The sequence below is a fragment of the Lampris incognitus genome, chromosome 8 (genome assembly GCF_029633865.1).
Source record: "Lampris incognitus isolate fLamInc1 chromosome 8, fLamInc1.hap2, whole genome shotgun sequence".
NCBI lineage: Eukaryota > Metazoa > Chordata > Actinopteri > Lampriformes > Lampridae > Lampris > Lampris incognitus.
Genome location: NC_079218.1, coordinates 20,636,553 through 20,664,164, shown reverse-complemented (window position 1 = coordinate 20,664,164; position 27,612 = coordinate 20,636,553). Strand labels below are relative to the sequence as shown.

The 27,612-nt window shown below is 45.9% G+C and overlaps 1 protein-coding gene across 1 annotated transcript; it reads right to left on the bottom strand.

The window, feature by feature from the left end:
- Window positions 1-3,332: 3,332 nt before the first annotated feature.
- Window positions 3,333-13,042, bottom strand: cmasa (cytidine monophosphate N-acetylneuraminic acid synthetase a). Its single transcript, XM_056284945.1, has 8 exons — window positions 12,684-13,042; window positions 12,061-12,203; window positions 11,120-11,275; window positions 7,863-7,999; window positions 7,372-7,466; window positions 7,129-7,300; window positions 6,085-6,250; window positions 3,333-4,540 (listed from the first exon to the last, which is right to left on the bottom strand). The coding sequence occupies exons 1-8, from the start codon at window positions 12,899-12,901 to the stop codon at window positions 4,323-4,325; spliced, it is 1,305 nt and encodes a 434-aa protein (XP_056140920.1). The 5' UTR covers window positions 12,902-13,042; the 3' UTR covers window positions 3,333-4,322.
- Window positions 13,043-27,612: the final 14,570 nt, after the last annotated feature.

The window sequence follows — 27,612 nt, the reverse complement described above, 5'->3', positions numbered from 1 at the left end:
TTAAATTACCAGAGCCTTTATCTTTTTTTTTGGATATACTTTAATGATCCCCGTAGGGAAATTACTCTCTGCTTTAACCCATCCTAGCTGTGTAGCTAGGAGCAGTGGGTAGCTGCTGTGCAGCGCCTGGGGACCAACTCCAGCTCGTCTTGCCATGCCTCTGTCAGGGGCACAGACAGGAGTATTAACCCTAACATGCATATCTTTTTGATGGTGGGGGAAACCGGAGCACCCGGAGAAAACCCACCGCAGACACGGGGAGAACATGCAAATTCCACACAGGGGGTGACCTGGGATGACCTCAAGGTTGGACAACACCGGGGTTCGAACCCAGGACCTTCTTGCTGTGAGGCAACAGCACTAACCACTGCGCCACCATGCCGCCCAAATTTTTCTGTTGGAGATAAAGATTTTCCTAAATGAACAGCGATCAAGGACAAACCGAAAGGGGAGACGGGCACCAAAACAAGTGAACTTCATGGTGAGAACCTTTTTCCAGCCAAGATGAGGGGGGGATTTTGTTTTGGAAACCAGCTATCAAGTCCTTTTTCCCACTCGTAGATTCTGCACTGTTAACAGCAAGCATGATTGGTAGCACTTAACATCTGTGAGAGCAGTTTCTCAACTATGAACATGTCAAACCAAAAGGGAAATGAAACTGTCCCAGCTCATGTAGACCAGAGGTACAAATACTGAGATTGTCATTGTTTTGTGCACCATTAGGGGCCACAGGTTACCCATTAAGATGCAGTTCTGAGCCAGCTTGACAGGAAGCTGAATGACTTGAGAAAATGCATTTTTGAATAATGCCAGATTATAAAACAGTGGCATTGCACTAAATCATATTCTTTCACTTATTGTTAGTGTTAATTTTGCAGTCATTTAGCTGACGCTTTTGTCCAAAGCGACTTACAATAAGTGCATCATTTAACGTAGGAAATCAGGAGAGCTACTAGTCATCAGAGGTCAAAGTGCATCTTCTCTCTAAACAAGCATCTAAGAGCAAAACCAGTGCTAAAGTAAAAGTGCGAGAAAGAGATTTTTTTTTAATAAATGAGTGAATACAATAAGTGCCAAGAACAAGTAACAGGGTAGCAGTTCTTGAAGAGGTGAGTTTTCAACCTGCACCGAAAGATGGGCAGCGATTCTGCTGTCCTGACATCAGTGGGGAGTTCATTCCACCACTGCGGGGCCAGGACAGAAAAGAGCCGTGACCGGGTCGATCGGCAGCAGGGGCCTCTGAGCGACGGGGCAACCAGGCATCCCGAGGCAGCACAGCGAAGTGGTCGGACGGGGGTGTAGGGCTTGACCATGGCCTGGAGATAGGAAGGAGCTGTTCCTTTCACTGCGCTGTAGGCTAGCACCAGAGTCTTAAACTGGATGTGAGCAGCCACTGGGAGCCAGTGTAGGGACATGAGAAGGGGAGTTGTGTGGGAGAATTTAGGGCGGTTGAACACAAAACAAGCTGCAGCTTTCTGAACAAGCTCCAGAGTTCTGATGGCCGACGCCGTGGCCCCAGCAAGGAGGGAGTTGCCGTAGTCCAGCCAGGAGATGACCAGAGCCTGGAGGAGCACCTGTGGCGTCTTGTCGGCGAGGAATAGGCGAATCTTCTTGATGTTATAGAGGAGAAATCTGCAGGAGTGTGCAACCGATGCAATGTTTGCAGCAAACGACAGCTGGTCGTCCAGGATCGCACCGAGATTCCTCGCAGTCCGAGCTGGCGTCACCATGGTGTTGTCAATGGTGATGGCCAGGTCTCGGTGCGGGCAACCATTGCCCGGGAGGAACATCACCTCTGTCTTGTCCAGACTGAGCTTCAGGTGGTATGTCGCCATCCACTCCAAGATGTCAGTCAAGCATGCAGCAATGCGTGTCTCTACTTATGTGTCAGAGGGAGGGAAGGACAAGATCAGCTGGGTGTCATCAGCATAACAATGGTAAGAGAAGTCATGCGATCGAATAATGTTTTACTTTTTGCCATGCATTATCACATTTGAAAAACTCATTTCAATGAAAGAGGTTTTCCTATCTATATGTCTATATATTCCAATGTAAAAATGTGTGGAACTGAAGTAGTGACTTGTTCTAAAAAACAGTGGCATTGTTTTTTTTTTCCTTCTTCCACTCACTGAAAAGTAGGCTGTAAAATTTTAATTACTAAAAAAAAAAGTCATCCAACAACTGCTGGGATAGGCTCCAGCATCCCTGCGACCCTGAGAACAGGATAAGCAGTTCAGATAATGGATGGATGGACCCCCCCCCCCCTACTGTGTCATTTGGAAATGGGACAAAGTACATTTTTGTCAAATAATAATGGAGCTTTGTGACTTCAGCCCCCACCCCCTTTTTTTCTCCCCAATTGTACTTGGTCAATTACCCCACTCTTCCGAGCCGTCCCAGTTGCTGCTCCACCTCCTCTGCCGATCCGGGGAGGGCTATAGACTACCACATGCCCTCTGATACATGTGGAATCACCAGCCACTTCTTTTTGCCTGACAGTGAGGAGTTTCACCAGGGGGATGTAGCACGTGGGAGGATCACGCTATTCGCCCCAGGTCCCCAGAGGAGGTGCTAGTGCAGTGACCAGGACACATACAGCTTCCCACCCACAGACACGGTCAATTGACTGTAGGGATGCCCAACCAAGCCGGAGGTAACACGGGGATTCGAACCAGCGATCCCCGTGTTGGTAGGGAACGGAATAGACCGCTACGCCACCCGGATGCCGACTTTTTGAGTTTTTGACAAGTCAAACATCTGATAAAGAAAGGCAGCAGCATAAATTCTTTCCCTAAAAATTAACTGTTCCCTCAACTGCAAACCAATTAGCCTACTCAGCATGCAAATGACACAACCTGCTCACTGGTGTTTGACGCGTTTGAGCTTTCAAGCCTTGCAGCATCGCCGCACACAGCAATGCAATACAGCACGTACCACGTGCAAAGCGTTTCATATTAAACTTGGAAAATTACTTCTTCACCACAATAACTAAACATTCCTGTTTCGCCGTGCTGTAGCTGCAGTGTGGGACTAATGCAAGAACAACTGCAAAAATCAAAAGAAGTTGTAAATATGGGAAAAAATGGCAACAGAATGCAACGATGTAGTCCACCCGCCTATCTTTTTCAAGCTCAATTTAAACAAAAAAGCGACAACACAGGGGCAACATGAGACAGGACAGGATCTGCCACATCTAAAACGCAGGGATCGGCCAGGGGTGTGTGTGTGTGTGTGTGTGTGTGAGAACGGGGGCTTATCCAGGAAAAAGCTGGAATCAACTTGTGTGGGTGCAAAGTGGGTGGGACAGAAGCTTAGGACGCATCATATATGGAAGGTTTTCATCTTTTCATTGGATCATTTATTGTTTAAAATATTTGGCATTTCACACAAGAGGTGATTGCTTTTTGAAATTCAACACAATTATTATGTCTCCCACATCACTAAAACATCCCAAGAAAGCAAACGGAGATTGCAAAGTAACCAGAACTGAGTGATGAGTAACACAACAGCTGCTCAAAGACGGGGCAAATGCATCTTGTTACAAAAAAAGGATGATTTACACCAAAGGAAAAGGTCTTTTTTTATGCGTGTCATCTTCAGCTTCAAGATTGAATGAATAGAAAACTTTAAAAGAATGGCAGTTGATATCAGCTATATACTTTATAAATACCCTTCTATTAATAATCATATTTCCTCCATATTAGAAATGTTTAGCAAATAAGTCGGTCCACATTTTAGCAGTTTAGGCCAAATTAAAACAATCTCTTACTGAGGATAGCACAGCACAGCATTGTACAGGAGCATTCTTCACAGTCAAAGCACAAACTTCAATATAACATCAGACTTATTCCGAGAATAACGTTACAAGACACAGATTAATTTAGTAAAAAGCAGCCCTTCATAAATAAGTAAAAACTTCCTATTATCACCTATCACAACAAAAGGAAAAAGCATCAGCAATCGACCACTGAAGGCAATCTGAGCTGATCCATTTCAATTGTTTCAAACATAGAAAAACGTAAATTTGCATTTAATTTGCATTAAATGTGTGAAATAAAACCATTTTATTAACCAGAGCTCAAGGCCACTGCATTGTAAAAGTGCAATGGAACAAATTAAAAAATAGAAGAGAACAAAAGAATCCGACACTAAGAGGCATTAAAAGGCGCTAAAAACATAAGAAGTTAAATGACAACTTAAAGACAGAACTCTGGAAGTGAGAAGTTATAAAATGGGGGAAACAAATTAAAAGAAAGTCTTAAAAGTCGTTGACAAGAGTCGTAAACGTCATTAAACACTGAATCTTTGATTTAAAAAAAACATTAAAAATCAGAAGTTCTTTTTATGCGGTCTTGTTCCATCTGGGACATCGCCTTCTTTTTGAGAAGTAGTATGTGTTCAGTGAATTCCCTGACAGCTCCCTTACCTCCCGTGTTGCGGCAAGTGTATTTCGCAGCATTGACAGCAACCACGGGGGCATCTCGAGGTACAGCACTCAGACCCGCCAGGTTTAGACACTCAACGTCTGGCTCGTCGTTACCTGGGACAAAGGAAAGGAAAGCCACTTTATTTTTGTCATTGTACAGTTGTTTTTTGGTTACAATGAAATTTGCTCTCTGCATTTAACCCATCCTATTGTATTGGAGCAGTGGGCAGCAGCAGCGACTGGGGACCAACTCCAGTTCTTCTTTCCATTGCCTTGCTCAGGGGCACAAACAGGAGTATCAACCCTAACATGCATGTCTTTTTGATGGTGGGAAGAAACCAGAGTACCCAGAGGAAACCCACGCAGACACGGGGGGAACATGCAAAGTCCACACGGAAAGGACCTGGGACGGCCTGGGGTTCGAACCCAGGACTTTCTTGCTGTGAGGCAACAGTGCTAACGACCGGGCCATTGTGCTGTCCAAAGAGTTTGGAAGAGAGCAGGAGATGGATGTAAAGGTATACACAGAGGTGGACACCCCAGCTTCAGAAAGTAAAAATCCAACCATGAATTTGTTCTAGCCATTCACTAAATAAGGTTATTTCACGCTACCTGGCTGAAGAGTTGTGCTAATTAAATTCAGATGGTGTAGTGTATGGGTGGAACAAATACGTGGCAGGACTTTTACTTTCTGAAGCCGGGTTGTCCACCTCTGGTTGCTGATATATGCAGAGGTGGACACCCCGGCTTCAGAAAGTAAAAGTCCGACCATGTATTTGTTCTAGCCATTCACTAAACAAGGTTAGTTCACTCTACCTGGCTGAAGAGTTGTGTTACTTAAATTCAGCTAGTGTAGTGTATGGGTGGAGCAAATACGTGACAGGACTTTTACTTTCTGAAGCCGGGTTGTCCACCTCTGGGTATACAGCATGACACACGAAAGGGCAAGAACTGAGTCATTACATTTTCTATTAAGAGGTCTCTCTTATTTTCAATTGATGTTACAGCATCAATCGGCAGATTTTATATTTCCTAAGTATGTGGTGTAATACAATTCATATGAAACAACGCAAGTGAGATTAGCCCTGAAATAAGTTCAAATATCAAATCTACAACATCCTCAGAGCTTTTTTTAGGTAATCATAACAATGAATTTCTCTGATATGTGTTCAGTATGTTGTAGGTAAACCACAAAAACGTGTTACTGCCAATAAGGATTTTTGTAAAAAATCAGGCCATTTGTTGTTTTCTCTGTATATAAACTAGCCGTGTTTGGTAGCTTGATGTAATTTGATCAAACTGTTTCCTATTTGCTAGCATTTTTTATAAAACAACCAAAAAAAAGAGTAATTCCAATATATTCATAAAACCTAAGTTATATTTCGCATGAAAACTGTTGTTTCCTTTTATTTAAATAATTATGCCAATTTATTATAAAAGTGCAGGATCTGATTTTACTTATCCACATTTCTTTTTATGAAGATGGTATCTTCATAGGTATATACTTAGCCACATTTGTTTTTATGAAGATAGTATCGTCATAGGTATACCTTATCTGTATATCTTATCCGTTACATAGCAGTGTCATGGTTTATATGGTTTATCACCAAGTCCAAGAAATTTCATGTGTAACACATTCAAAGATAAAGCTTATTCACCCATATAGGCCACCTGTCTCCAGTCCAGCCCCCTCTCCTTCAGTATCTTCTTGACCTCTCCAACCAGCTCCAATCTGGTTTGCTTAACCTGACAGCCTATTTTCAGGGCCAGCTTGTCAAACAACGTCTTGGTCGTGGAGTCTTCACTAGTAGTCAAGAGCACCACCTAGTACAGGATGCAAGGAGAGCAGCGGTAAAGGGGGCGGCATTCGAGTCGGCAAACACTGCTGTAGGACAGAGGAATATATCATAACATCTTATAGGTCAGTGGGAAGTGGCAAATAGATTTAAGTACATCTGTGTTTAGTTTAGAAAAAACCCCAGCTTAAATCCTGAAAGCCCTAAAAAAAAAATGCAGCTATAACCTTCCTAAAGCTCATTAATGAAAGGGCAAGGAACAATGTTGAAAATGAGCTGGAAATATCTATATGCACCACTAATTAATCCATCATATAGTTTAAACTCTGAGTGAAATTTGAGAGACTTGTGTATGCAAAGGGCATCCACAATGTAGCTTTTTCTTTTTGTAATTTTCTCCCCAACTGTATCCGGCCAATAACCCTATTTTCCAACCCGTCCCGGTTGCTGCTCCACCCCCTCTGTCTATCCAGGGGGGGCTGCAGACTACCACATGCTTCCTCTGATAAATGTGGAGTTGCCAGCCGTTTCTTTTCACCTGACAGTGAGAAGTTTCACCAGGGGGACGTAGCACGTGGGAGGATCACACTATTCCCCCCGGTTCCCCCTCTGCCTGAACAGGCACTCCAACTGACCAGAGGAGGCGCTAGTGCAGCGACCAGGGCACATACCCAGATCGGGCTTCTCACCTGCAAACACGGTCAATTGTGTCTGTAGGGAAGCCCCACCAAGCCGGAGGCAACATGGGGATTCGAACAGGTGATCCCTGTGTTGGTAGGCAACGGAATAGGCCGCTACGCTACCCGGACACCCCCAGTGTAGTAGCTTAATCATCATTGGTCAAATAAATTTGGACTGTTGTTTGCTTTTAGTCAGAACAGGATACCCATTTCCCACACAGCATACCTCCACTCCTTCTTTTTTTAGCATGCGGATGCCCGTGATGTCTCTTGTGTTGACAGACACCATCTCTTCTCCAGATAAAGACATAAATATCTGTCCATCCGTCAGGCATCCAGACACATTGCAAAGGAAAATTTGCACAACTTCAGGCTTGTCCCGACCAAAGTACCCATACCTAAAAAAAAAGGAAAATTAGAAAGGTGTGTGTGTGTGTGTGTCGAGAGAGAGAGAGAGAGAGAGTCTCACCTGAGAACCCTCTGTTCTGCAACAGGCCAGTCGATGTCCACGTCAATGTCTACACTGTACTCCGGCAGCATCTCGTAGTAGGCTACCTTACCACCCTGGAGTGAGAGATGTGAATTAACACGAAAAACCAAAGTAACAGAGAAAGAAAAGACAACAAAAACAAGAAAAAAAGGAAGAGAGAAGGAAGCAGAATGAACAGCTAAACTTATTCAACACATGCAGCAACACATAAAGAGCAGTATACCTAGCAATAAATATCAGGTGGTGGAAAACTACAGTGGAAAACAGATGAAATAAACCGGATAAATAAAAAGGCTGTGATCAAGGATGTGATTACTGCAAAAGGTCATCGCAGCGACACATTTGTTTAAGAGACTCATTTGATACCTACACAGTTAAGTTTGGACCTTGTACCAATTCTTTTACAACCCATAATGTTTTTCGAATGACACACATACATGCACACATACAGAGTAAGCTAAATCAGTCACCTGCAAAGCTCTCTTGTTCTCTATGATATCTCTTGTGGCAAAGTAGAATGATCCATTCTCACAAAGTTCTCCATCCCAGTCTTGACGCCGTGGTCTGTGAGCTGGATCCAAATTTAATGCTTTGGTCATCTTACCAGCTAGGAAACAAAGGAAGACAAGGACAGTTTGGGTAACTAAAGTCAGTTATGCAATGCACTGATTTAACCTTTTTTTGTTCTGTTCACAATGCAACTAAATGCATTGCAAACTTTGTTTTTTTCTGCTAATGCAGTCAGTTTTAGCACTAATTTGTAGCAGGTAAAGGCGTGGCATCCAATAAGGTGACTAGATACTAGTGCGCAGTAATAGTAAGCAAGAAGGCAAATACTATGCAACTGTTTACACGAGTTTATGTACTTTGGCCTTTTATTATACTATGACTGTTCACTGTGGACAAAAGTGAACTTGCTGTTGACAATTCCTTTGCATGATGGAAAGCATACATGTACTTAAAACATTATGATGCATATCTATGTCCATTAAGACCTATGCAAGAGGTGGTTAGCATAGCCCTGGCACATGTTTTGAGCTTTGAGACTGGACAAACATTTATGTGTTGTTGCATTCAGTAAATTCAGTTCGAGGCCCTAGAACCAAATGCTTACAGAACTGAGTTACAGCAATTCTTACACAATGATGTTACGTTTTACTCAGAACACGTTGCTAGTTGACTTGTTAATTGAATGTGATGCTCTAAAATAAGGAGCCATTTTGCCTCATTACAGGTAATACAACTGCTTGAAAGAACTGCAGATTGGTTTACTGACTAGGGTAAGCATGCTTTCTTTGACCTTTTCTCTTCTTTTTTTTTTTAATCACAGGACTGTGAAGCCAACAGAACTGAACCCAAGGCATTGTGGGACCACAAAGTTAGGAAGGGTTCAAATCCACGCTGGAGAACGCACAACAGAAAGCACTTAGACCTGATCTGTGCCCAAGCAAATCATCAAGAGGAAAGACAAAGAATCAACCAGCTTGAGCTGCACCGAACACGTCAGTGTTTTTTTTCACTCATTTTAAAAAGTGAACCTGCTCATACAGCAGACAACTTTTCATATGTATGCTACCACTACGCTACATCACAGGAGCTGGCTGTTGTTCTGCAGCACCTGCATGCTGATAAATAGCTACAGTGGTCAACTGATCTACACTGCTCTACATGCCCTCACTGCCCGTAGGTTTATGTTATGAACACCATCAGTAATTAGCTGTCTATAACAATACTTTATCCCTTAACTTGGTATGATTATGTTAATGTACTACTACTACTTTCAACTGCCCCCGTTAGAGGTCGCCACAGCGGATCATCCGTTTCCATCTTTTCCTGTCCCCTGCATCTTCCTCTGTCACACCAGCCACCTGCAGGTCCTCCCTCACCACATCCATAAACCTCCTCTCTGGCCTTCCTCTTCCTCTTCCCTGGCAGCTCCGTATTCAGCATCCATCTCCCAATATACCCAGCATCTCTCCTCCACCCGCCCAAGCCATCTCAATCTTGCCTCTCTTGCCTTGTCTCCAGACCGCCAACTTGAGCTGTCCCTCTAATATAATCGTTCCTAATCCTGTCCTTCTTCATCACTCCCAATAAAAATCTTAGCATCTTCAACTCTGCCATCTCCAGCTCCGCCTCCTGTCTTTTCGTCAGTGCCACTGTCTCCGAACCATATAACATAGCTGGTCTCACAACAATCTTGTAAACCTTCCCTTGAACTCTTGCTGATAACCTTCTGTCACAAATCACTCCTAATACTCCTCTCCACCCACTCCACCCTGCCTGCACTCTCTTCTTCACCTCTCTTCTGCACTCCCTGTTACTTTGGACAGCTGACCCCAAGTATTTAAACTCATACGCCTTCTTCACCTCTACTCCTTGCATCCTCAACATTCCACTGTCCTCTCTCTCATTCACGCAACTGACTTTCATTCCTCTTCTCTCCAGTGCATACCTCCACCTCTCCAGGCTCTCCTCAACCTGCACCCTACTCTCGCAACAGATCACAGTGTCATCTGCAAACATCATAGTCCACAGAGACTCCTGCCCGATCTCATCTGTCAACCTGTCCATCACCATTGCAAACAAGAAAGGGCTCAGAGCCGATCCTTGATGTAATCCCACCTCCATCTTGAACACATCTGTCATTCCAACCGCACACCTCACCATTGCCACACTTCCCTCATACATATCCTGCACCACTCCTACATCTCTGCAACTCCCAAGTTCCTCATACAATACCATATCTCCTCTCTTGGCACCCTGCTGTACGCTTTATCTAAATCCACAAAGACACAATGTAACTCCTTCTAACCTTCTCTATACTTCTCAATCAACATTGTGTTACTGTACCCAAAACAACATTTTCTTTTCACCTGCATATAGAGCACTGTTTACAAAGGGGTGGGGCAGAGATCTGGTTGTGTTAATGTTTTTATTTAGATGTCTTATTTGTGGTGCCTGCTTGAAGGGTGGCAATCCATTTATACCTTAACTATGATATACCTATGTAGCTTACTTAAGTGTGACGTGGTTACTTCAAGGTTAAAATCCTGTTTTCATGTGGTGCTTAAGTTATTGTATCTACTCTCTGTAAATCTTCATATCATAAAAAGTACAGCTTATTTCATACGGCCTGTCCAGGGTGTCTCCCCGCCTGCTGCCCAATGACTGCTGGGATAGGCTCCACCATCCCTGTGACCCTGAGAGTAGGATAAGCGGTTTGGATAATGGATGGATGGGTAGAAACATAATAATGACTATGTAAATTTTGTGTGAATTGCAGCGAAGGTGGAAATAATTATCTTCAGTGTGCTTTTGTCGGCTAAAATAGTATGTCAATTTTATCTGTTTTCAATGCATTTCGATGTTGGCCAACATCCCATAAGAGTTTGGAGTAAGGAAAATAAATAATTGAGTATCAGCAGCAGTTTCCTGACAACTCCTACAATCAGATCATACCTGTATTAAAAAAAACAATGGCACTACAATGGTTTGGCTCTCTACCTTTTCTGCTGTCAGAGGAAATGTAAATATTTAACTGTTTGTTCAAATGACTCAGATTTTTCCATCCCAAGAGAAGCCGCAACAGAGCAAGTGTAACAGGGTTTTTTTCGGGCTTAATACAAAATCACCAAGTCCAAAGTGATGTAAAAAGAAAAAAAAATGTATTGACTGGATAACTCCTAAATCATCTGACAAACAAAAGACAACCTTGAAGACTTACATCCTTTTTTGACCTCCTGCCAACGGAAGTGGTGTCTTCTGGCCACAGAAAAGACAGAATCAAAGCCCTTCAGGGTGATCATCTCTACAGCTTCCTTTACATGGAATGGGTGGAGGCAGGGGGATGTTGCCTGGATATTACAGATCACATCCACCTCTGTGAAAACAAAGCAAAGAATATATCAGCAGCCGGCTCGCTTCTCCTCTGGAAGGTGGGGTTTTTATTATTGTTAATAAACGAATCAACTCATTGCTTAGAGGCCAAAGGATACTTTAGAGATACTGTGGCGTCATAATAAGAGGTGGTCCAACATCACGGAAACATAGACAAACACATAGACATGTGACTCTTTAGCAGGGCTTAATAGGACTACCCATCAGCTGCAGAACAGTTGCTGTACTCCTGGTAATGAAAGGGATACACGAACATCGTTCAGGTGGGAAAGCTCGTTTAGCAAGGTGGGTGTGGTTGAGGTATCGGTTGGCAGGCAAGAACAACTGTGTGTGACCAAGCTGGTGAGATTAAACACACCATGCATATGTGTGGGTGTGTGTGGGCACAGGAAGAGAGGAGAGTCTAGGAACAGCAGGACATTTTGGAGAAATTGATACATTTTTTGAAGAACTGTTGCTTTCAGACCATGTGTGTGATATCAGTGATTTTTTTTGTAAAATAGAATACCTTTAGTGAACATGGTGGTGCATGATCAAATAGAAAAATAGATGGACAAATAAACTGAAAATATATACATACAAAATTAAAGTCAAACCCCGGTACTGTCCAAATGCCACGGTTTTTTTGTGTTTTTTTTTAGGAATGGGCAGGCATATCATATACAATACTGGGGTAAAAAAAAAATCTTCAGTGTTGTGGGAAAACCTGCTGGGTAAAACAAAAGTCTGAATATTTGCATGTGTGTTCGCATACTGTTGTATGCATACCTGGGTTGAGCTTGACGAACTCCTGAATAGCTTCCAGTGAACTAGAAGAGTCTCTGGAGACCTCAGGGCTCCTGCGATGCACCTTGGCCCCCCAGGCCTTGGCTACCTTCTCAATCTCATCGTGATCAGTAGAAACCCAAACACTAGTAAAAGCAGAATTTTTTTTTGTTAATAGTAAATAAATAACAGGTTTAATGGACATTCTAAGATAGGCAAATAAGCTTGATGAATAACATAGGCTCAATGAATGTTAAATATAAGACTAAAAAAAAAACAAAAACAAATGCCATTTCCAATTGCCAAGGTCCACCATGCCTATGTGGGCTCGACTTGACTTGACTGCACAGGTACTGTCTGACTCCTTCCCTGCACTTTGCAGAGGATCAGCCCACAGAGACCCCGCCCCCCAACCTCTACGGGATGCCCAGTACCCCGTAGAACTTATCACGTCCAGTCACCTGACCACCAGGCACTCTCCCCCTGCATCAGCATCAGTCCCAGGCCTGGGTCCAGGGATAATAACACTTTTATCTGACCTGAGCTAAACCTTAAACATTGCCCAAGTACGTTTGCAACTATATGCACTCATGCACTTCGCCATATCATCACAGCCCACCACGCACCTGTCAAATACGGCCGAGTCCACGGCAGCCCTTAATACCCATCCTATGAGTGGAACGCCAGCCAACATTTTGATATTTTTTAGGGGGATCCCTTTGCTTCCCCCCCTAGCAAGAATCAACGCCGCGATGTGTCTTTTATCGGCGACCCCCTCCTTGGCTTGCTTGGGGGAGGAGGGGACGTCCTCGGTGCCGGAATGAGTTCGCTTCATTTCAGCCATAACAGCTAAACAGCCGATGTGCGCTTCAGAATAAATAATAGTTAAATCTTAGCTAACAGATTCACCATGGGGGAACCAGCAGACCAGAGTCCGTGTCCTCGGCGTCGCAGTGGGACCACAGTGTACGTAAGGCGGTGTACGTTCAAGTAGTACACAGTAACGCCTCGTCACGGGAACTCTCCGTTGACGTTCTCTCAGAAACCACGTGACCACGAAGCTAGCCGAGTCGGATTTCGCTAAGGAAAAAAAAAACAAACTCCTTTCTTAACTATAAAGACCACAAGGGGAAAGTAGAGCATTTACGAAATTGTAAATTAATAAAAATAAAAGCTTGCATGATGTCAAGTAGAATCTATAACCCACAGCACATTGTGAATACGTCGTATTCTGATCATTATCTTTTATATGCCCTGTGATGGCCTCGCGGCCTGTCCAGGGTGTCTCCCCGCCTGCCGCCCAATGACTGAGAGCAGGACAAGCGGTTCGGATAATGGATGGACGGACAGTCTTCTTGGCAGACCAAGCACTAAATGTGGTGAACAAAGTAAGATATCTGGGTCACATCATCAGGAATGATTTAATGATGTATGCGATGACGATGATGTGCAGCGCCAGTGTTTCAAACTGTATGCACAAGCCAATATGCTGGCATGCAAATTTCATACGTGTTACTTCTAAGAGCCAAGGTTCATGACCTTAGACTCCAGGGCGGAGATGGGGGTTGGGCACAGGTGTGAGATTGTGAGGATGGAATGGAAGCTCTTTGAATGTCCCTTTTTCATCCTGTTTGTTGGGACCCCAGGAAGAGTACCAGATATAGTACCTTGCAGAAACTAACATAGATTGTAACAAAATGCTAATACTACAGCGTGCCAACAATAGTGGAACTCATACCATAGTATGCCACAGTAAACAACATACATATTAGCGTAGTTCATCACATTGTTAAGCCTTTTAAATCACGTCAGGACACAGCGCTGTCGCTCGACACAACCTCTCCGTGGCATTCTTTATTTCGACTGACACAGCATCAAAGGCAGACCCGATCAAACAACCCAGAGCCCGCAGGCATCACCAATCGATCCCAGCACAATAGAACAGCACCAAATCAAATGCAGCACTGTCGATGTGTGCAGACATAACATTCCCCCCGGCAGGATTTCAAACATGAAAGGTTGACACAAAGTCCTCTAGGTGGCCAGGGCGTAAACGTGTGCGAACAGGTCGCGGGGCGGCCTGAGGCTGGGCAGGCCGAGGTGGGGAGGGAGAAGGCAGGGGAAGCTGAGGCCCGGAAATGTCTGGGGCCCGTGTAGGAGCTGCATGAAGCCCCGGGGCGTCTCGCCATGCTGAGGGAATGGCTATGGTTGTGTCACCAGCTGTGTGTGGCGGAGCTGACACCTTCCGTAGACGACTGGAGTGCCACCGAGTGCCATCGCTGAGGAGGTAAGTGGCTGGGCCCAGCTGACGGGTGACTTGGAGAGGAGAGGACCAGTATGAAGCCATTTTATTGTCCCTGTGGGGCCTGCGGACCCTGACCCAGTCTGACACATTGATGTCTGGCACCCTGGTTCGTTTTGACTGGTCAAACCGTTGCTTCATCCGCGTCTGCTGACGAGTGACTGAGGCTCTGACCCCAGAGGGAGGTGCCTGAGGTGTGGAGGGGCGGAGCCTGTCAAGGGGCATGCACAGTTCCCGGCCTAGCATGAGAGAGGCTGGGGAGACGCCTGTGGTCGAGTGCTGTGTGGCCCGATAGTGCAGCAGAGTGTGACGGATGGCTTGCGTGAAAGAGCACCCTTGGGCCATGTGTGCTCTGAGGCCGTTCTTCAGTGACTGGTGAAAACGTTCAACGCCGCCATTGGCCTGGGGGTGGTAGTACGCAGTGCGTATATGACGGATGCCCTTGCTTTTGAGATAAGCAGTGAACTCAGCAGAGACCAGCTGAGGGCCGTTGTCAGTGGTGATGGCCTTTGGGAGGCCCCAGCGAGAGAAAAGAGAGTCCAGGAAGTCGATGATGATCTGTGAGGTCACAGTGCCGGAAGTGGTGAGTTCAGGCCATTTTGAGTGTAGATCGTAGGCGACCACCATGAAGCGTTGGTGGTGGGGAACTCCATGGATCTCACCACAAATGTCCAACTGCAGGTGTTCCCAGGGCTGAGAGGGCCAGGCGAGAGGTTGCAGGGGTGGGGGAGCCTGGTGGCCAGTCTTGCCACTCACAAGGCAGGCAGAACAGTCCTTCACCAGAGCCTCAATATCTCTGTCTATCCCCGGCCACCACACCAGGTCTCGGCAGCGCTGTTTCAGTTTCACAATGCCCAGGTGGCCTTCATGCGCCGTATTCAAAACACGTGCACGGAGAGCAGCTGGGACCACTGTGCAAAACCCACGTGCCACGCAGGTGTCGTTCCAGCAGGAGAGCTCCTGTCTGACTCGGGCGAACGCAGCCAGCTCCTCTGGGACCTTGTGAGGCCAGCCGTTCTGGATGTAGGTGCGGAGCTGGGAGAGGACAGGGTCCTGTTCGGAGGCTGCCCTCAGCTCCTGCAGAGAGACAGTGGCCTGGAGGGGTGTGTGTAGCATTTGGACAATGTCCTTTTCCACACAGTCAGTGTCCGTCTGTGGAGCTGGGGTGGAGACAGAGCGAGAGAGCAGGTCGGCGACAACATTGTCTCTGCCTGGGGTGAACTGCAGGCTGAAGTTGTACTGGCGGAGGCGGTCAGACCAGCGGTGCAGCCTCAGGGGTTTGTGGCCTGTCCCAGATGTGGACAGCAGCGCTGTCAGGGCCTGGTGATCTGTCCTGAGGGTGAAGGAGCGGCCATAGAGGTAGAGGTGCCACCTTTCACAAGCCCAGATACAGGCTAACGCCTCGCGCTCACCCACGGAGTACCGCTGCTCGGTCAGGTTGAGGGCACGGGAGGCGAAGGCAATAGGCTTCTCCACACCGTTCTGGGTTTGAGACAGCACAGCCCCTATCGCTGTGGCTGATGCGTCACAGGTCACAAAGGTGGAGCTGGAGATGTCGAAGTGAGCCAACACTGGTGGTGAAGTCAGTTGAGTCTTGAGATCACGCACAGCGTCACTGCATGCCTTTGACCACACCCATGGCTCGTCCTTACGCAGCAGCTGGCGCAGGGGGGCTGTGGTCGCAGAGTACTGGGGAAGAAACCTCAGGTAGTAACTTGTCATACCCAGGAAGGAGGCGACCTGGGCGGCCGAGCTGGGCTCAGGGATGGCCTGAATGGCGTCCACGTTGGATTGTAGTGGAGTTACACCGCTCGCTGACAGCCGGAACCCCACGAAGTCGATGGCTGGCACAGAGAGGACACATTTCTCAGCATTGAGAGTTAGCTTGTGCTTGGACAGGGCTGCGAAGACCATGTTGAGGCGCTTGTCGTGGATTTCACTGGTGGGCCCTTGTACCACTATATCGTCCAGATAAATGGCCACGCCCAGTATGCCAGCCAGCACGGAGACCATGATTTTCTGGAAGCAGCTAGGGGCGGAGCTGAGACTGAAAGGCATCCTGGTGTAGCAAAACACTCCTGCATGTGTCACAAAGGCTGTGAGGTTTCGGCTGCTGGGGTGGAGGGGCACCTGTAAGTACCCCTGTCTGAGGTCGAGCTTGGAGAACACCTCAGAGCCATAGAACTGAGCAGTGAGTTCTTCTGAGGTGGGCAGTGGATACTTATCAGGGACCACTGCCTTATTTACTGCACGTAGATCGACGCAGACACGCAGGCCCCCCGACTTCTTCTTAGCCACCACGAGGTTTGAGACCCAAGGTGACGCGTCCACCGGTTCAATGATGCCAGCTTCCAGCAGTTGTTGCAGCTCGGTGGAGACCCCATCACGGAGAGCCAACGGGATGCGGCACAGTGGTTGGATGACAGATATCACAGCAGGGTTGAGGAGAGGTTGATGGGTGAAGGCGGAGAGGCAGCCCAGCCCCATAAACAGCGATGGCCACTTCTGCTGCCAAGGTGTGGCGACAGTCAGGATTGCTGCCCCCCTTGTGTCTAAGAGGGAGAACCCCAGAGCGGAGAACAGGTCCAGGCCCATCAGGTTGGCCCCACGGCGTGCCACATGAAAAACTGCATTGGGCACCAGCTTGGTTCCATAGCGGACAGTCAGTTGGAGAGAGCCAACCAGATCGATTTTGGAGTCACCATACCCACAGAGGACAGCTGAGGGTGCGGACAGTGGCAGTGAACCGAAAAATTGACTGTAAGTATCAACATTCAGGAGAGACACACTTGCACCGGTGTCCAACAGCAGGGGGATGCACACATCATTAATGTTGACTGTGCATGATTTGAATGACACTGGCCCAGAGCTCACCTTGTGAATGACGGCGGTTGAAGACTGGGGGGTGTGGCCCTCTGACCCAGCCGGGGAAGATCGACAGACGTTGGCAAAGTGATTGTGCTTACCGCAGCTACGGCATGTCTGGCCACGGGCAGGGCAGTTCTGAGCCCTTGAAACATGAGACCGAGACCCACAGTTACCACAGGACTGTTGAGGGCGGGGCCGAGAACGCCGTCGTTGCAGTTGCAAGACATCCCCAGTGGAGTCGGCGCCCGCCTCGCTCTGGTTGGGTTGCGTCCCGAGGGGCAGCCGTGAGTAGAGGGAGGAGTCGTTGGCAGCTTGACTGGAGGTGGCCACTTGCTGTGTATTTAGCATAGCAGCACACTCAGCTGCTCCCTCAACCTGTAGTGCGATGGTAATTGCTCTGGACAGCAGCAGACCGTCTTTTTCCAGCAGGAGAGTCTCACGCACCTTTGCGTTGTTGGTGTGTTCGATTAGCTGGTCGCGAACCATCTCGTCCTGAAGCGCGCCAAACTTGCATGAGCTAGCTAGCCCTCGCAAATTAGCTACGTACTGCCGCACAGACTCACCAGGCAGTTGGTGTCGCTGACGGAATATAAATCGCCGAAGGAGGGCACTCTGTGGAGCAGCGAAATGGGTGCTCATAAGTCCCACAGCTTCGTCAAAGCTTGTGACGTTCCCCAGAGACCCGAGCACACGATGACCCTCTGCTCCCAAGCAGTGTAGCAACAGAGCCGTCTTCCTAGCCTGGCTCACGTCGTCGAGCCCTGAGGCGATGATGTAATTTTCAAAACTATGTAGCCAGCGAGTTCATGGTACCGGAGGCTCGCCAGGTAATGCCAGGAAGGGGGCAGGTGGTGGGAGAGAGATATCAGCCATCCTCGTCGCCAATATTGTATTTAGAAATCACGTCAGGACACAGCTCTGTCGCTCGACACAACCTCGCCGTGGCATTCTTTATTTCGACTGACACAGCATCAAAGGCAGACCCGATCAAACAACCCAGAGCCCGCAGGCATCACCAATCGATCCCAGCACAATAGAACAGCACCAAATCAAATGCAGCACTGTCGATGTGTGCAGACATAACACTCATACCATAGTATGCCACAGTAAACAACATACATATTAGCGTAGTTCATCACATTGTTAAGCATTAACATGTTTTTAGAAAATTATGTGTAGTTATTTGACGACTCCCATTTTCTCTTTCAGGTCATTATTCACCACCCATCTCATCCCTGAGCTGACAAGTTTGTATGTCAGGCAAAAACTGCAGTAATTTTGGAAAACATTGCAAAGGGGAATTGGAGAAGGGCTGCTAATCTGATACTTAGACACAATGAACTTACTGAATACATCAAGGAAAACGTCCTTCAAATTATAGCGCATGAGTGCAAAATTCTTTGTAACCCAAACCGAGGTTTCATGCTTTGGCGGTCATCAGCGGAGGATTTGAAGGCCTTTTCATTCGCAAACTTGGGAGTCAGATCTCCAGTACCTGTCACCATTCATATTATCAATCTTTTCTACCATCAGCAAACAGTCTCCCATTTCCACTTGTGCTGCTGCAGCTATAGCATTGAGAGGAAGGGAACCCCGCTTATCAGCCTTTGCGTGCTATATAAACTCTATATTACAGTACGGTGGGGCGAAGAAAGCAGTGTTCCAAAGGCTAAGCAAAATGGCCATATCGACATCGCACACAAGTGCTGTAGAGAAGCAAAAGGAGTTAGCACACACCTGTGGCGAACCTCTTCGGCTACTAAAGGGAGCCAGTGAAATTTTACTCAACTCAAAAAAGACACAGATACTGCTGAAGGGGGGAGTGCTGTTCAAGCAGTGGAGAACAACACAGGCATGGACATGGCCACTAAGGGAGACGCAGGCACAAGCATGTCTAGTGACTCAGATAAGAACCCGGGATGTTTTAATAATCAAGGTTAACCCTTAGACCAGGCTTATTTCAGTAAGCCTTGTTAACTTTGTGAATAATTCCATTACATAAAGCAAGCTTGAATACATGTCATCTATGTTTCTATGGTAGTTTGGCTTTGAGATACCTGGCCAGGAGCAGGTTCAATGTTACCTAAACCTGGTTTATCAGCAAAGCCGATTCAACAAGATCAACCAGTGGCTTACCTTTTCGTGTCAGATTTGTCATTTTCATGATTCCAGCATACTTCATCACAGTGTTGGGCAATCTACTTGAAAAGTGTAGTGAGCTAAGCTACCAGTTACTCTTCATTAAATGAAGTTTCACTACGCTGAAGCTACCCCCAGAGAAATGTTCCCACACTACTTCCGATGTGGGAAACATTTGTGGGACCACTTCCGGTGTGGGAAGATGGCGGCGCGAACTTAACGTTTGCGGCGGCCTCACCTAGTACCGTCCATGCCGTGTCTTTGTCCACGTCTGCGTCTAGGTTTGCGTTTTCGTTCGATGGCTGGGGGAGCTGGCGCTGGATCAGCTGGGAGAGCTTGGTCTGCTGCGTCCTGTGGACCCGGGGACCACGGCCCTGCTTGGAGCTGCGCCCGAGGAGGAAACACCAAGAGCAGTCTGACAGGATGCGGAAGCGGGGCAGGCTAAGCTAACTGCTAGCCCACGCAGCCCAACAGTCGTCCTGGCGTTCGCTCTCTTGGACTGATGTTGTTTTGTTTTGTTTTTTGGATATATGTGTTTTTGTACGTTTTTTTTTGTACTTTGGGTTGTAGTAGTTTGATTTTGTAGTTTTGTCTTTGTTTTGCGCTGCTGTTGGCTGGGGAAACAATATTTCGTCTGATTTCATGTGCACAGGTGCATGGAATGAAATGACAAATAAATGTTCCTGATACCTGATGTAGTAAGCTAAGCTACAGCAACAAGGCAAATTAGTAAACTACATCGAAGCTTCTTCTTCTTTTTTTTTACACTGAACCAACTACACTCACTGGCCACTTTATTAGGTACACCTTGCTAGTACCGGGTTGGACCCCCTTTTGCCTTCAGAACAGCCTTAATCCTTCGTGGCATAGATTCAACAAGGTACTGGAAACATTCCTCAGAGTGTTTGGTCCATATTGACATGATAGCATCACGCAGTTGCTGCAGATTTGTCGGCTGCACATCCATGATGCGAATCTCCCGGTCCACCACATCCCAAAGGTGCTCTATTGGATTGAGATCTGGTGACTGTGGAGGCCATTTGAGTACAGTGAACTCATTGTCAAGTTCAAGAAACCAGTCTGAGATGATTCGAGCTTTATGACATGGCGCGTTATCCTGCTGGAAGTAGCCATCAGAAGATGGGAACACTGTGGTCATAAAGGGATGGACATGGTCAGCAACAATACTCAGGTAGGCTGTGGCGTTGACACGATGCTCAATTGGTACTAAGGGGCCCAAAGTGTGCCAAGAAAATATCCCCACACCATTACACCACCACCACCAGCCTGAACCCTTGATACAAGGCAGGATGGATCCATGCTTTCATGTTGTTGACGCCAAATTCTGACCCTACCATCCGAATGTCGCAGCAGAAATCGAGACTCATCAGACCAGGCAACGTTTTTCCAATCTTCTATTGTCCAATTTTGGTGAGCCTGTGCGAATTGTAGCCTCAGTTTCCTGTTCTTAGCTGACAGGAGTGGCACCCGGTGTGGTCTTCTGCTGCTGTAGCCCATCTGCCTCAAGGTTCGACGTGTTGTGCGTTCAGAGATGCTCTTCTGCATACCTCGGTTGTAATGAGTGGTTATTTGAGTTACTGTTGCCTTTCTATCAGCTCGAACCAGTCTGGCCATTCTCCTCTGACCTCCGGCATCAACAAGGCATTTTCGCCCACAGAACTGCCGCTCACTGGATATTTTCTCTTTTTCGGACCATTCTCTGTAAACCCTAGAGATGGTTGTGCGTGAAAATCCCAGTAGATCAGCAGTTTCTGAAATACTCAGACCAGCCCGTCTGGCACCAACAACCATGCCACGTTCAAAGTCACTTAAATCACCTTTCTTCCCCATTCTGATGCTCGGTTTGAACTGCAGCAGATCGTCTTGACCATGTCTACATGCCTAAAAGCATTGGGTTGCTGCCATGTGATTGGCTGATTAGAAATTTGCGTTAACGAGCAGTTGGACAGGTGTGCTTAATAAAGTGGCCGGTGAGTGTATATTCCAAGTCAGTGCTATCTTTGTAATCATTAAAACTGTCAGTCAAACATATAGGCAGGCAAATAATGTTCAGTTCAATTTTGTATTAACAGTAAGCAGTGCTCTCTGCTCTCACTGCTCCAAAACCAATTTGGTAACAATAATAATAATAATAAAAACAAAAACAAAACATGTGCTCCACATAACAAAAAGCAGGTGTCACGAATGTGTGTACGTTCATCTATGTGTGTGTGCTCAGTGGAGGTGATTGTGTTTACAGGTCAACATTGATTGTATGCTTAAGTTTGGAATAAAATGCGTCAGAAACCCAAGACATTTTATGTTGGAAGTTTCAATTTCCTGGTTTCCCCTGTAAAAGATAAAATGATTCAAAATATCTGAAATAACATTAGTTAAAAATCATGTCTGTTGCTTCTCTGAAATCAGATGTTTGTTTGTTTTTTTCTCTCTCCAATTTTAGTTACCAGCTCCTGTTTCATTATTTTCAGTACTGTATCTCTATTTCCTTTCTTACTTTTCTTACAGGAGATACCCCCTGTAGATGCTTCTGGCATCCTATAGGATATACAACTTTTAGGCTACTGTGAGTATTACTTAGAAATGTTAACGCATGTGGGCTACATGTATTGCATTGCAGACCTAACCAATACACCACTACACCTCTTTTTTCCCCCGACATGGGCCTCAACCATAGTAGCTAAGGATTTTTTGATGATTTATGCCATTATTGAGCTTAGTTGACTTGCCCCTCGGTAAAAGCAGCAGACACCATCTCTACAACTCCCTGTACTACAAGAATTTATTTGCTTTGCACACTGATAAAAAACAAAACAAAAGTGATGCTAAATGTTTTTACAATAGCTACAATAACATTGACAAGTGTGGCAGATGGAGATTCCAGTAATGATGTGGCAGTAGATATAGCAGTCAGTAAATTTGGGACAGTAAATAAACCATCTGAATGGTATCAATCTACACATCCCTACCTGCCAGGTAGCCACACGTGATGCTGGGGCAGGCTAGCTCGAAGGATTGCGTCCCAGGGACCCCATCCACTGAGCGTTGGCAGCGTGCACACCACTTCATCGTGCAAACAAGGCTTTGATTAGCTTGACTGCAGTGGTGGCAAACCACCTTCATGTAAATGAATTAACCCAAGCTGAAAGTTGGCGTATATTGAAGCGAGGCTTATACTGGTTAGGTTGTGCTTATTTGAGCAACATTTATGTGACAACCCTGTGGACAAAGCATGGAAAAAGCTTGTCAGGTGAGATGAACATGTTTGTTGCATATTCATGGGTTTGAACCACAGACTATAAAAAAAAAGTTCTGAGCAACAAAACACAGGTGAAACCACTGCCACGAAGGAAGCTACTAGCATCACCAACAGTACTTTTCAGACTGATTGACATGGAGCTTGAAGCTGGAACAGCTGTTTTCACCTTCAGTTCATTGACATGATGAAATGCAGATTTGGGCATCTGTTCCTTACCAGTCGTAGCACCATCTTCTAGAAGGTCAACACCACCACCACCCACGTGTTCAACTATATTTGACAATCTGGTCTTCATTCACACACACCACCAGTGTACCAGCTGAAGCAACGAGTCCATACACTGGATTCATCACGTTGCTGCTGAAGACCAAGTCCCCTCATACCGACACCACAGTGAAAAGCCAACCAAGTCAGTCCTGTAGTATGACATTGGAAACACACTCCCTGGTCTTGAAACTGAAGCATGTTTGCATTTGTTGTCCTGGGTAGCCAAATCCTTGCAAAATCACTTTGAAATCTCAAAATTCTTGTTAAGAGTTGTGTGTTGACCGGGAGATGAATACTGTATTTTCACTTATCAGATGATAAAATCAAAGTAGAACAACAGCCAACTGGCCCTGTGATGGCCTGGCGGCCTGTCCAGGGTGTCTCCCCGCCTGCCGCCCAGTGACTGCTGGGATAGGCTGCAGCATCCCCGCAACCCTGACAGCAGGATAAGCAGTTTGGATAATGGATGGATGGATACCCTCAAAGTGTTCAAGTCCTTATCAAATGTGATTCATTGCATGCCACATCAGTTTGCTGAGGACATTTCCAAGGGATCCGCTATGTAATATAACGTAAGCTGTGCATTATATTACTTACATACATTATATACTCACATGAAATATAATGCAAGCTGTGCTTTTAATGTATTTTGAGTTGGACATAATTTCAGCACAAAATATATGAGTTTATAATTCATGTATTGTCTATTATAGTGCCCCCTTGGACTTCTATTCGAAGTTGAGAACCAAACCTTCAGAACAAGTATGTTTAAAATAAGGTGAGGCTATTATTCAGCTCTGAATCGAAAAGTTATGGTGGAGTTTGTGATCCTACTTAATGTGTCATGTACGTCCCAAAGGGCCCAGACGGGATATCAAACATTTTAGTTGGAGGTGACTGGCTGACAGACGGGAACAGCTGAAGCATCCAATGGGCCTTTACAGAAGCAGCAACTAGCAGGACAGGCTAGAAAGCCTTGTTTCAAGTTTGTGAATTGGCATGTAATCTGAAACCTCTTTAACTTGAATGAGTTAATACGAGAAAAGATATTCAAAGACACCCAGCTACTATATTAACAGCTAAAAATCAAGCAAAACAACGTTTAAAAACCAACCGGCCTGCAATCGCACCCCACCCGTGCCACGAGTCAGCGCTACTCCCTCTCGTGCAATATTGCTTAACAATATTGCACATTTTACTCACTAAATTGACTTGACTCAAATACACATCAAAATGTTTGAAATTTTTACTTCGAAATACTAAGTAAGATATTCAAAAAAGAAAAAATGTAAGTACAGGAAGCTCTTCGCTTCCAATTAAGCTTTTTTTTTTAATACTAGTTCCACCATTTAGACTCCCGTTCTCCTCTCCCCCCAAAGTCCCTGGCTGCTGACTTCCGCCAAACTTGAACTCGAGTGGTGTTCATTTTGGGGCGGCATGGCTCGGGGGGGGGGGGGGGTAGAGCGGGTCGAAGTTCGAGCGGGTCGAAGTTCGCTGGTTCGATCCCCGGCTCTCTCCAGAGGGCTTGTCGAAGTGTCCCTGAGCAAGACACCGAACCACTAACCTTGCATGGCAGCCTCCGCCACCAGGGTATGAATGGGTGAATGTGAGGCATACATGGTAAAGCGCTCTGAGTGGTCGGCAGACTAGCAAAGCGGTACATAAAACGCGGTCCATTTAACGTTCAAGTGCACTTAACCACTTCCCGGGTTGTCTGGAACGCAGCATAACTCCACGCGCCCAAAACGGAAATGGGCAGGCATCCCTGGTCACGTGGTTTCCGAGAAAATGTCAATGACCCCCCCCCCCGCCAACACACACGTGCGTCACATCACGTCTTGTATTACTGCCACCTATTGGGCTGGATTATAGGTTAGATACCTTAAGGAACAAGTTTCTTTAAAAAAAATTATATATATATATCTTAACACGGATACTGTATCAGTGTTGATATTCTGCTCCTCATTAGTTGAGCACTTACAACACCATTGACGGTTTCCGGAAACCGTCAATGGTGTTGATAAAAGTGTTCAACAAATGAGCGGAATTTTAAGAAAGATGTAGGAAAAAAACTTTAATTCATAGCACGAGCGTGTGCTGCTATGAATTAAAGTTTTTCCCCCCTACATCTATCTTAATATTTATATAAGGAATGGAAACGGATGATCCGCTATGGCGACACCTAGCGGGAGCAGCCGAAAGTAGTAGTAATAGTAGTATTAGTAGTAGTAGTAGTAGTAGTAGTAGTAGCAGTAGCACCAGTATCTTAATATACACTATATGTAAAAAAGTATTGGGACACACCTCTTAATCATTGAATTCAGGTCTTTCATTCAGACCCATTGCCAAGGGTGTATCGAGCAGCTAGCCATGCAGTCTGCATTTACAAACATTGGTGAAAGAATGGGTCGTTCTGAAGAGCTCAGTTAATTCAAGTGTGGTACTGTCATAGGATGCCACCTTTGCAATCAATAAGTCAGTTCATGAAATTTCTTCCCTGCTAGATATGCCACAGTCAGCTGTAAGTGGTAATATTGAAAAGTGGAAGCTTTTAGGAACAACAGCAACTCAGCCACGAAGTGGCAGATCACGTAAGGTCACACAGCGGGGTCAACGAGTGCTGAGGCGCATAGTGTGTAAAAGTTATTGAGTCAACGCACTGTTGACTCAATAACTGCAGAATTCCAAACTCCCTCTGGCATTAACATCAGCACAAAAACTGTGTGCCGAGAGCTTCATGGAATGGGTTTCCATGGCCGAGCAGCTGCATGCCTTATATCACCAAGCACAATGCCAAGTGTCGGATGGAGTGGTGTAAAGCACGCTGCCACTGCACTCTGGAGCAGTGGAAACGTGTTCTGTGGAGTGACAAATCATGCTTCTCTGTCTGGCAGTCTGATGGACGAGTCTGGGTTTGGTGGATGCCAGGAGAACGTTACCTGCCTGACTGCACTGTGCCAGCTGTAAAGTTTGGTGGAGGAGGGATAATGGCATGGGATTGTTTTTCAGGGGTTGGGCTAGGCCCCTTAGTTCCAGTGAAGGGAAATCTTAATGCTTCAGCATAACAAGACATTTTGGACAATTCTATGCTTCTAACATTTACGGAACAGTTTGGGGAGGGCCCTTTTCTGTTCCAGCATGACTGTGCCCCAGTGCACAAAGCAAGGTCAATTAAGACATGATTGGGTGAGTTTGGTGTGGAAGAACTTGACTGGCCCGCATAGAGCCCTGACCTCGACCCCATCGAACACCTTTGGGATGAACTAGAATGGAGATTGCGAGCGGGGTCTTCTCGTCCAACATCAGTGCCTGACCTCACAAATGCTCTTCTGGATGAATGGGCAAAAATTCCCACAGACACACTGCAAAATCTTGTGGAAAGCCTTCCCAGAAGAGTGGAAGCTGTTATAGCTGCAAGGGGGGGGGCAACTCCATATTAATGCCTATGGATTTAGAATGGGATGTCATAAAAGCTCCTGTAGGTATAATGGCCAGGTGTCCCAATACTTTTGTACATATATACATACACACACACACATACACACATCTATATATATATATAAAATTCAATGAGTCAAGTAAATTCTTTATGAGACAGTACAAGCCTGTTTCATGCCAGAAGCAATCATCAACTGTCAATAAAGCTACTCGGGGAGGGGGGGGGGGGCTACTTTACCGAGTAGCTTTATTGACAGCTGATGATCGCTTCTGGCATGAAACAGGCTTGTACTGTCTCATAAAGAATTTACTTGACTCACTGGATTATTTTGCTCCTTGTTTGTTGAGTGTTTCTTTTAACAGTTTTATATATACATACATATATATGTGTGTGTGTGTATATATATATACAGTATATATATATACAGTGCATTCGGAAAGTATTCACACCCCTTCACTTTCCCCACATTTTGTTATGTTACAGCCTTATTCCAGAATGGATTAAATTCCTTTTTTTCTCATCAATCTACACACAATACCCCATAATGACAAAGCGAAAAAGGTTTTGTAGAAATTTTTGCAAATTTATTAAAAATAAAAAACTGAAATATTGCATGTACATAAGTATTTACACCCTTTACTCAGTACTTGGTTAAGGCACCCTTGGCAGCGATTACAGCCTCAAGTCTTCTTGGGTATGAAGCTTCAAGCTTGGCACACCTATATTTGGGGTATTTCTCCCATTCTTCTCTGCAGATCCTCTCGAGCTCTGTAAGGTTAGATGGGGAGCGTCGCTGCACAGCTATTTTCAGGTCTTTCCAGAGATGTTCAATGGAGTTCAAGTCTGGGCTCTGGCTGGGCTACTCAAGGACATTCACAGACTTGTCCTGAAGCCACTCCTTCTTTGTCTTGGCATTGTGCTTGGGGTCGTTGTCGTGTTGAAAGGCACACCTTTGCCCCAGTCTGAGGTCCTGAGCGCTCTGGAGCAGGTTTTCATCAAGGATCTCTCTGTACTTTGCTCCGTTCATCTTTCCCTCGATCCTGACTAGTCTCTCAGTTCCTGCCACTGAAGAACATCCCCACAGCATGATGCTGCCACCACCATGCTTCACTGTAGGGATGGTATTAGCAAGGTGATGAGACGTGCCTGGTTTCCTCCAGACGTGGCGTTTGGCATTCAGGCCAAAGAGTTCAATCTTGGTTTAATCAGACCAGAGAATCTTGTTTCTCATGGTCTGAGAGTCCTTTAGGTGCTTTCTGGCAA

Excerpts from the sequence above, each read along its gene's own strand:
- cmasa (XM_056284945.1), bottom strand. The coding sequence starts at position 12,901 with ATGGCTGAAATGAAGCGAACTCATTCCGGCACCGAGGACGTCCCCTCC. Across the intron at positions 8,000-11,119 it reads GCAGGAGGTCAAAAAAGGAT|CTGGTAAGATGACCAAAGCA; the intron begins GTAAGTCTTCAA and ends TTTGTTTCCTAG. Across the intron at positions 7,301-7,371 it reads GCAGAACAGAGGGTTCTCAG|GTATGGGTACTTTGGTCGGG; the intron begins GTGAGACTCTCT and ends CTTTTTTTTTAG.